At 32.6% G+C, this 11393-nt stretch overlaps 1 protein-coding gene and 1 long non-coding RNA gene across 3 annotated transcripts; one reads left to right on the forward strand and one right to left on the reverse strand.

Moving 5' to 3' along the window:
- Positions 1–3235: 3235 nt before the first annotated feature.
- LOC142179577 (uncharacterized) lies at positions 3236–10366 on the reverse strand. Of its 2 annotated transcripts, XR_012708110.1 has the most exons (5): positions 10195–10366; positions 9985–10047; positions 9000–9060; positions 5729–5777; positions 3236–3776 (listed from the first exon to the last, which is right to left on the reverse strand). It is a non-coding gene; the product is annotated as an uncharacterized LOC142179577 (long non-coding RNA). The 2 variants fall into 2 exon arrangements; XR_012708111.1 differs by lacking the exons at positions 3236–3776; positions 5729–5777 and adding an exon at positions 7415–7994.
- On the forward strand, positions 5702–8461 carry LOC107778458 (uncharacterized). Its single transcript, XM_016598717.2, has 4 exons — positions 5702–6106; positions 6297–6372; positions 7236–7408; positions 8156–8461. The coding sequence occupies exons 1-4, from the start codon at positions 5994–5996 to the stop codon at positions 8229–8231; spliced, it is 438 nt and encodes a 145-aa protein (XP_016454203.1). The 5' UTR covers positions 5702–5993; the 3' UTR covers positions 8232–8461.
- Positions 10367–11393: the final 1027 nt, after the last annotated feature.

The raw sequence follows: 11393 nt of genomic DNA on the forward strand, positions 1-11393 counted from the left end.
GTAAGTCCTTAGGAGGCTGCTCTTCGCGAATGTGACAGTGCTCACGCGAACGCGATGAACACTGTCGCCCAGCACTTAAAACAGAAGCAGAAATGGGAAAGGGCCATAATTTCATATTTTCAAAAACTAGAAGGCATAGAGGCGATTAAGAGACAAGTTCTTCCCCAAAGTGTTGGTATATGATTCTAAACCACTTTATTTCAATTACCCTTGCATTTCATCAATATTCATCCCAAAATTTTGTTCTTTAATGATAGAAAATGGGGATTTGGATAGAAATAGGGCTTTTTGTATAATTGGGATTTAGACATCGATTTGGGGTCGGATTTCAAAACTAATTACATATTCGGGCTCGTGGGTCGAAGTCTTTAGCACTTATTGATGTTGTTAAGTTAATTATGGCTAGATACAAGTGAATAATCTAAAGGAAAAGCGGTATTTGAGGCTTAAGTTTGGCTGTGGAACCCAAGGTATGTGTTTGGCATAACCTTAGCTTGAGGGAAAAGGTATTATGTCTTATTTGCTACGTGTTAGTATTGTGTACGACGTACAGGTGTGGTGACGAGTATCTATACATTGATGTCGAGCATGCCCGTGAGTCTTACACTGTGACTGTTGTGATTCTTACTATGTACTATTTATGCTTAAATTGACGATTATTCATGTTGGACAAGTCTTATGGTATTTTTTTGGTGTTTGATCATTGTTAAGTATTGACTCAAGTTGAGATTTATTTTGTGAATTTAACTATTGGAACGAGATTGATTATAGCTGATTCCCTTGCCGGGATGTATTTGTTGCTATTGTTGACTCCCTTACCGGGATGTTATTATTTCTACTGTTTGGGTGAGAAAAAAGTGATAAAGCACGAAGGGTGATGTCGTGCACATTCATACTTATGCATATGGTGAGGAAAGAGTGATAAAGCATGACGGGTGATGCCGTGCACATTTACATTATATTGATGCATATGGTGAGGAATAGAGATAAAGTACGAAGGGTGATGCCGTGTACATTCATACTTATTTATATGGTGAGGAAGAGTGATAAAGCACGAAGGGTGATGCCGTGCACATTTTTATTATTGACCGCATGGTGAGGATTGAGAGTAAAAGCACGAAGGGCGGTGTCGTGCATTCATTTTCTATTTGATGTGATTATTTGCTGTTACCAGTTCAAGTGCCTTAATTGTTTCATTTCCGTTATTTCTGTGTTTCCTTATTCTGGTATTCCCCCATAGCATGTTTCCCCTTCCCGTTAATTTCTATTTAGCTTCTCTTATTGTTATTCTGTTAGATATTGTTTAATTGCACGGGTTTATGATGTTTGTTGTGTCCTAGCCTCGTCACTACTTTGCCGAGGTTAGGCTCGACACTTACCAGTACATGGGATCGGTCGTACTGATACTACACTCTCCACTTTTTGTGCAGGTCCCGGTACTGGACCTTACGGACCGTAGTTCAAGGTTGCTGCCTTCAGTCTAGTGGAGTCCCGAGGTAGTCTTGCAGGCGTCCGCAGGCCTTGACGTCCCCTTTTATCATATTTCTTTTCTGTTTATCTACTTTCGAATAGCTGTACATTTCTTCGTTTAGACCTTTGTATATAGTATTCATAGACCGTCCGTGAGATTGTGACACTAGTTCTGGGTGGAGTTTTATTATGGTTTCATATTTGTACTAAGTTAATCTGTTAAATTCTATTCTTCCGCATTCTGTTTTGCTGTTTTTCTTATATTAACTTTTAAATTGTTAAAAGATAAAGTAAAAAGGTAAAATAATCAGTAGCGTGGGCTTGCCTAGCGGGTACAATATTAGGCGTCATCACGGTCCCGACGGTGGAAAATTCGGGTCGTGACAAGGAGAGGGCTTTGTTCTCTCCTTTTAATAATATATAGATATAGATTGTGATAATAAATGTTTCAACTTGAAAATATTCCCCAATTTGAATTGGTAATTTATTATTGTTTAATTTCGCTTTTATTTTAAAATTATTTTAAAACTCCAGCTTGAAACTACTCCACGATTTGAATGGTAATTTTTCTTCTCTTTTTTCGTTTTTTTTTACTATGGATATTTTTTTTTGCTTTTTTATTTTAAAATAATTTAAAAACTCCAACTTGAAACTACTCCGACCCTATTTGAATGGGCATCTATTTTCTTTTATATATTTATATTTTTAATTTTTTTTATTATAGTTAATTATAAGATATCTATATTTATTAATTCAAATAAAGCAACCAATTAATATATATAGATGGTATTTTTTTATTATTATTTTCGTTTTTTATATATAATTAAATTCAAAAATAATAACCAATAACTAATTATTAACTAAATAACTAATTATGCTATGTGGCTTTTATTTAGGCTGCCACTTCGCTTTAGGAGAGGGTTTTGTCCTCTCCTTTTAATAATATATAGATATAGATTAGGGTTCGTATAATTTGGGGATAAAGTTATACTAGGATTATAATGCTGAAACTATAATACTAAAATTGATAATACTTGGTTTATTTGGTTTATTGAATTAAAATTGCATATAATTTAATCTTTTATGCCGGAATATTCTAATCCCTGTAACCAAAGGATCCTTAAAAAATCAAAATACCTATTTGTTCCATGTTAGAAGTTACTCAAAAAGTTGTTTATCAAGTCCTTTTCTTTAAGTTATTTTTCTTGTCAATTTGAATCGTGATGTGTTTCGGGTTCAATTTGAAGAAATCTTAATTTTCCTATGCTTTCAAAACTATCTCAAACTATCTACATAATAAGGAAAGGTAACATAATAAAATAAACACTCATGCTTGTATGATTTTTGTTCATGATCTCCTACTCCCCGGAATTTCATCCAACACAATCAAAATCAGTGTATTGTATGGGGAATTCACCCTTCTCGTGACAGAATACTTCTTCTCTTGGATTGGCTTCATATATGTGTATCTCACACTTCAAAATTACATTAATATAGCGCATAACAACTCCATCGTTAACTTGTAATTAGGACCTTGTTCACCTCGAAAATACAAATAACAATTAAATTTGATTTATGGTTTTAAAGATATGTGATTTAGTTCAATACTAATTAATAACCAAGAAGTATACCATATAAATGAAAGAAATAAGTAAATCAAATCAGTGTGCAAGACAGTCTCGACCTCGAGCTAGGTGGCCTCCAGGTTGATTAAGAACGGTAAAATAAGAATAATCAAGTAAAAGGACGATTCTGATAAAAAATATGAACCAGAAAGTAAGAGAGTATATTCTTTGCTAATGATTGATGATCCTTACAAATGATTGAAGTCCTCTTTATATAATGAGGGAACCCTAAATAAGGTACATTTGTAAGGAATCTTATTGGGACAGATGTCTAACCGCCTAGTACGGATTAATACTAGCACATACAAATCTATTTCGGAATTTGCGCCATGATCTTGGGGACGTGGCAGAAATCTTGCTCATTCTGTTACAATCTCATAACGGCACCATCTCGGGGTTGAGCATGCTCGGCTTCGATACTCATCGCGTACTTCGATCCTCGAACCTTGTACTCTGCCGTCGAGCTCGAGCCTGGTCCATCGAACTCGAACTCGATCCATCCTTAACTCGGGCTTAAGGCGATCTCTCGAACCCGTGGAATCGGACATATCTGATTTCGGCCGTATACAGACTTGTTTCCCTAAACTCAACTAAATGTCATTGAAGTATAAGATTATCCATAAAATAGGCTTCTAATGGTTTAACCTGCCCTTTTCCTTCTCTTAATATATGAATTGGAATCTGCAAAGCAAATGTAATAGTATCAATTGACTTTTGCTTAATGCGGTTGATTTTGAGACCGTTTGGATGGGCTTGTTGTATGTGACTTTTAAGCCAAAAGTTAAAATTAAGAATTCTAGCTTTTGACTTACTTTTGTCATTTTAACTTAAAAACAAGTACTTAAAAACACTTTTTTTACTTTATCTAAACACTACAAAATGGTTTAAAAACACTTAAAATAAGTCAATTTAAACGGGCTCTTTCTAATATCAACCTCCACTTCTTTTTGTTATCCAATGCGTTATTAATACGAGCTCAATTAATAGCTGCCTGCTTTTGCTTTGTAGAATCCGTCGGCGTTGTCTTATTTTTGTTATCCGCTGTGTTATTGTTTTAAGTGTTTTTTCAAGTTGAGGCCATGTATACCAATTTCTGATAGAAAATTTGTTACTATGGCCATAATTGTAGTATTCTTGATACTGCTGTCCATAAAATTGTTGCCATAATGTTCCTTTATACGCGTTTGGATGACATTATGTTCGATTTAATTTGTGTACTAATTGTAATAAGAAATTTGATTATGATCTTCTTCTTTTTTCTTGTTGAAAAAAGCATTTGAAAGTCGAATCCTTTAATGTTATGTACTAGACTTTCAATTTATTTATGTCGTAAAAACATACTCTCCCGGTCCATAATAAGTAATCAATTTACTTTTGGCACACCAATTAAGGAAATACTAAAATCTAGACATAAATAGTTAGTGTGACTAAACTACCCTTAATTAAATGTTGCAGCATAATTTAATGTGAGGAGTAAAAGACTTTTTAGGGATACATACATAAGGGTAATTTAAAAAAAAACAAATTAAATTTTGTCTTGATTATATAAATGGACACTTATTTTGGACCAAAATAAAAAAACAAATTGGTCACTTATTGTGGACAGGAGAGAGTAATAAGATTTCAGTTTTAAAACTTTAAATGATATACATATTAGTTAATTAAAAATTAAAAAGAGCTAATACAACATTAATAATGTGAAATGTGTAATTGAAAGGGCAGAACACAAGAAGTCCCAAAATTCATCTTTTAGTTTCTCATGTTCAAAAGTTAACAAGAGTTTTTGACATTCCAGATTCCTTGTTAGAACTTATAAATTATTTAAAGTTATGTTTCAATAACATATAGTAATTACTAGATTGTTTTTTGATTATTATCAAATATATAGATATCTGAGTAAGATTGTCATATATATGTGTGATTTTACAAAGAGTGTATCATAATAATGATGGATGTTAGGTAAAATATAAAAAATTTGATTTTAAAGTAAATTGTCTATTATAGCAAAATATTGTTATAGAAATAATTGTTATACAAAGTCTGAGGTATAAAACTCTTGTTACAAAATACAAATGCATAATGTGACAAACTTAAAATTCTAAATTCACACGTACGTTCAATCACAATTCCAACTTTTGCATTCTCTCGGAGATGGGAAATTTTTGGGGGAATTTAGCTCAAATCCTCCCCTATTTTTGTCCCAAATGGGGGATGAATAGTGTTCCCTCAAATATGGGATACACTATTCATTTCCCCATTACTATTCATTAATTTTTTTTATTTTATCATTTAATCTTTTAATTTATCTCTTTATATATACTTAATTATGTTTATGTAATGTCTTTATAATATTAACATTATATCTTAACTTTGATGTATAATTTTGATAAATTAATTTTCGTGCATTTATTATTTTTATGTAAAATTATAAGTTAATTTTATTGTAGAATTGTTTTAATTATGAAAATTACAAATTAATAAAAATAAAAGATGGAATTTATTTAATGGAAATTAACAAATGAAATTGAAATGAAAGATAATAATATAATATAGAAGAGAGAAAAGAATATAAAATAGTTTGGAAAAAAAATGGAGGAATAAACAAAAAATGGGGTAAAGGTTAGAAGAGATACCGTGGAAAGGTCTTTAGGATTGAGGAAGGTGCAGGCTCATATTATATTACTGCAATAAATAAATGTGGGAACACAAATAGACAAAGTCAAAATCCATTGGAGCAGGCTTGGCAAACAAGCCAACAATATAAAACTTTTCTGATCCAGAGAGATCTGGAAGAAGTCAATATAAACCAAAGCCCGAGAACCTCACCTCAACACAAAGCAAAGTATCAATCGCCATAACTTCTCAAATTCTCTCTCAAAACTCAAATAGGAAAAAGCTATGGCTGGAGTTGAATTGCTCCCCAAAGAATATGGATACGTAATTCTTGTTCTTGTTTTCTACTGTTTCCTCAACTTCTGGATGTCATTTCAAGTCGGCAAAGCTCGCAAAAAGTACTAAACTTTCACTCAATTTTGTCATTATTCTGCGTATTTTTTTATTTTTCCCGACCCCTTTTGTGATTTTGTCATTTGAAGCTAAAGATTCGTTTTTTACCTTTTTGTTAAAAATTACCCCAAACCCCTTTGTGATTTTGTGTTTGGGAGCTAAATATACTGATTAATAATGGAAATACTTAAACAGGTACAAGGTTTCTTATCCAACAATGTACGCAATTGAAGCTGAAAATAAGAATGCTAAGCTCTTTAATTGTGTTCAGGTTTGCTCTCTATTTCTGTATTAAGAATGTTCATCATATTATTTGCTGTCTATGTAGGGCATCTCCAAGGATGCACTATTTTTTGCACCAAAAATAAATTTGGTGTAAAATTTGGTATTTTTTTGCTCCAATGGAACACCAAATCTTGCACCATTATGGTGCGTGTTGGTGCGACACTATTCGTCAACACCAAATTTGATTTATTATTATTTTATTCATTTGTTATTTTTTTGGACTTTTAATTTATCATATATTGTGTATATAATTAATTTTTATATTAAGATCTTTATAATTTTAATTTTATATCCTATTTTTTTGATATATTAATTTTTGTATATATTATATTTATATAAAATTATAAGTTAATTTTATTATTATTATAATTGTATAAAAAGAAATATAACCATTATTAAAAAATAAAAAATGCAATATTTATTTAATTATCTTTTATCAATGATTTCACTTTTAGTTGATTTATCCTTTAAAATAATTTTGTAATAAATGATTATATAAGTGGTGAATATGAATTATATATGATGAATATGGAAAAAAGAAAAAAAATAGAATTTGTTTGAAGGAAATAAAAAATAAAATTTAAATAGAAGATAATAATATAATATAGAAGAGAGAGAATAAATATTCTTTTTTGGTGTAAAAAATGGTGTAATGGTTGGAATAAATTTGGTGTTACACTATTTTGGTGTGAAATTTGGTGTTAGGGTTGGAGATGGTCTTAGAGAAAAAAGTAAAATTTGTTATGCATTATATATGCGTATATATATATATATATATATATATATATATATGATGTTGGTAATTATAGTTTAGGAAATGATATGGATATATTGCTTTGATAATTGCAGAGGGGTCATCAGAATTCATTAGAAATGATGCCAATGTTTTTCATGCTGATGATTGTTGGAGGAATTAGGCACCCCTTGATTTGTACATCACTTGGAGCTGTTTATATTGTATGTCGCTTTTTCTACTTCACTGGCTATTCTACTGGTGATCCCCAAAATCGTCTTACTATTGGGTTAGTCTCTCTTCCTTGAATGATTTTCTTTTTCCAATTACCAGTTATCATTTAGATTGAATTTCTCTTGATCCAAATATGTCTGTGAGTATTACTACAGCGCACTGGAGTAACACTAGCCATTTAGGAGTTAGTCTTAGGATGCCACTGATCGGTAACGGATGCAGGGCTGTGTAGGTTGGATATTAGTATACTTCACACCCTTTTCTCCATCCTTTTCGTATTTACTATATTTCTTATATTGTTGTTATTTTGGTATTTTATATTATTTATTTTATGATATTTATTATGACTCTATTGATAGTACTAATATATTGTCTCTTGTTGCTCTCTTGAACCGAGGGTTTCCTGGAAATAGCCTTTCTGCCTCTCGGGGTAGGGGTAAAGTCTGCGTACATACTACCCTCCCCAGACCCCACTGATGGGATTATACTGGGATGTTGTTGTTGTTGTTGTAAGAAAAGAACAATGCTTTGCGTATGAACCTTTTGACCTTCAACAAGTGAAGTGAATCGTTCACTTTGCTCTTGCCTAATGCCCAACAACAACAACCACCATGCTTCAGTCCTGAATTGGGGCTAATGTCCTGCATAAGAAAATTAATTGAATTATTATGTGCTTGTTATGATGTTTGTGATGGTTTTTCTTTTGGGGGGTGGGGGTGGGGGTGGGGTGTTGAGTGGAGAAGTTCAAGAAATGGTGGGTAATGGCCTGGATGCTAACTACAATGGTTTTACCTTTCTGCAGGAAATATAATTTCTTGGCAATAATGGGGCTGATGATATGCTCAATATCTTGTGGAGTTAATCTCCTTATGTCCTGAATAATAGTCTCACATCGGAGCTGTTCCTAGTAATTCCCTTTATTTCCAGTAAAGGCTGTCTTTTGTGTATTTCCCTGTCGCATTTTGATGTTGCCGTTTGGTTTAGTTCTCTTGTTTTCCTGGTTGCTGCCAGTTTCCAGCTCTTGTAATGTGATCTAGGTCTTTTAAGTTGGACCTCCTTGTGGAATTCTGTTAATAATATGAGTTAATTGGTACTCTGTATCAAGATATATCATCTGTGTACTGTTTCAGTGTTTGTGATTTTGGTTGCAGTGAATTTGTAATGATTTGGCAGGAAAGTTAGCTAGTATATTTGACCTGATTGAAAGTTTAATATGACTTCATGGTTGAAATTGTTTGATCTTAACTAAGTCTGGTTGCTGTTGTCCCGACCCATTTTCTAAACAAGTCGAGACCGGCACTCGATCACTGAACCTGATCGAGCGAACCATCTCTGCTTATTCAATCTATTATAGCTCCACACTTTATATGCAACAAAGCAATACTCTAACCAAATACTCTTGATTAATTGAAATATTTAAATAAACCAACTCCAAAACTTTATTCATTGTAACTACTGAATTATTGCTAAGTTATTATAAAATAACATATGAATCTCAACCCAATGACTATGTCTATGAAGCCTCTACTGATAAACTGACGCACTGCTCAGGACATGAGATTTCCTGGTCAGTTCTCTAGATAAACAAAGAAATAGCTAAATGAAAATGACTCTAAGAATACTCCACGAACAAAAGCGGAGCTCACCAATATCACTGGAAGGGAAGGAAGTCCTAACTCGTAACCTGTTCGCCTGCAAATCCGGTTCCTACGTTGTACCGCAGACCAACGTAGGTTCCCAAAAGAGAATGTCAGTACCATCCACTGTACTCAGTGAGTCTCAACAACAGGGGGAGAAACTTTAATAACATATACATTACGAGCAAAGGTTCTAAATGCATGTAAAACATAAAGCTTATAAGAATAATTCTAAAATAATTGCATAATAGCAATTTATGAATATTCTAAAAGAAATTCTTCTCTTTTTCTTTCTTTAAAAAAAATACTTCACTTTATACTTTGGGAGTTCCAACTATCCTGACTTAACTCTGTCTCAGTCACCGTGTGATCGGCACGAGTTCGATCCTAACCTGATCGAATAGGCCCAATCCACGAGGTGCCACTCGCTTCATGGTTCTCAGCGCTCATGTATCATACCTTAGCATGGCTAAGTAAATTCTCAGCAACGAGACCCTCGGCTCGTATGCTCCCTACTTTGGCACAAGTAGTTTCAGGAAGTCAACGCCTTGGTCAGGACCCTCGGCCTGGACGATGACCCCTTCTCAGAATAAAGGATACTCCCCAAAAATCTTTTCTTTCTAAAACTTCTTCTTGTGACTTTTCAAGTCTAAATCTTTTCTTTATAGAACATTATGTACATGCTCATATTGGTGTCCTTAAATGTAAAGCATGACATAAGAATGAAATAAACATATAAAGATATTTCTAAAGATTCTCTCTTCTTCATAATTTTCAACATGAAAATAGCATATAAGAACGACACAAAAATCTGAAAATTTAAACACATATAGCATAATAGATCATCTAAACTTTTGCTAGAACAATTCTAAATTAATGGGTACTCACTCGCTCTAATTAAATAAAGATAAACTCTTTTAAGCAATTCATCAAACACCTTGTATGCGTGCTTTTGTGAGTTAAACCACTTTAGTAAAGGGTTATATCAACTCACCTCAAAATTTCTCGAGCCAATACGTAGGTCCCAGTCCAATTGATACCAGTCAAACAATCGATTCTACAACAACCGGTATATTTTAATCAGTTTTAAAGTACTACACCTAAATATGAAATTTATTGATGATATAGAGGAAGAAGGGAATTAACTACTCAATTCTTAGCTAATACTACTGTAGGGTAATTGACAATAAGAAATTTTATATACCTGAGTTCAAGGATTAATGGTTTGTAAGGAACCCTAGAATATTTTCGTGGCCTCCTCAGTAAGCAGGGCTGCCTTTGTTTCGTAGGCTTGTATTTGCTTTGTTTTTTTTCCTTTCCGCTTTTGTTTTGTTTATTCAAATAAGGCTTCTACCTTTTTGTTGCTTTTCTGAACAGGGCTTTTGCCTTTTGCCTCCTTCGAAAATGAATTATGTACTATTAAATGCAAGGCTTTAAGACATTTGTTTTGTTTTGTTAATTTATTTGTTTTTCCGTTTTTTTTTACTTAACTAGTATTTAATAATTACCCAATTTTAATAATTAACAATATTAAAACTATTAATATTTTCCTAATTGTATATCCAATTTTATATATATATTTCACTATAGGCCAGATAAAAACAATAAAAATAGTAATAATTTAGTTCTATAGTTAGCGTGTCTCGAAACTTTTATAAATTTAAGGAGTGTTACAATCTTCCCTCCTTAAAAACATTCGTCCTCGAATGTTGCTAGGACCTTATTCTCAAGCTAACAATAATCCCTTAAGTATTTGAACCTCTTAAGTTTTCTTAGCACTATTCATTCTTCCAAGGGACTCAAAATTTTGGCTAACTCTCTAAATTTTCAAAAATTTCGGCAGAGTTTCCCTTGTAAATTGGACTATCCAAAAGAATATCCCTGTCATAAATACCACAACTACACCAACAACAACCAAATATACCATAACATGCCATTCATAGGCACCATATACAGCTCATAAATTAATTACTCACACTCCGGCAAGGAGGTACCACAATAACTAACAAGAATCTAAAGCACAACAACTCTAGCACAAGTAAATCACTTTAATAAATTAAATATACTATGGCATAAACTAAATTACTACAACAACTAGGTATAATCTAAGAAGGACATAAACACTTGCTAACTTGTATTAATAAATGAAATATAAATGTCAAGTCAAACCTAGGTTCACATACCTTGTTACTCAAATAAATAAGGATACTTCTTCCTCATATCTTCCTCGACCTCCCACGTAGCTTCTTTTGAATCATGATTACTCCACAAAACTTTTACCGATGCTAATTCTTTTGTTCTTAACTTTCTTACTTGCCTATCGAGAATTTCTATAGGTACCTCTTCATAAGTCAGGCCTTCCTTAATTTCTATGGTATCGACAGGTATTATATGCGACTCATC

The sequence above is a fragment of the Nicotiana tabacum genome, chromosome 3, assembly GCF_000715075.1.
Source record: "Nicotiana tabacum cultivar K326 chromosome 3, ASM71507v2, whole genome shotgun sequence".
In the NCBI taxonomy this organism is placed as follows: domain Eukaryota; kingdom Viridiplantae; phylum Streptophyta; class Magnoliopsida; order Solanales; family Solanaceae; genus Nicotiana; species Nicotiana tabacum.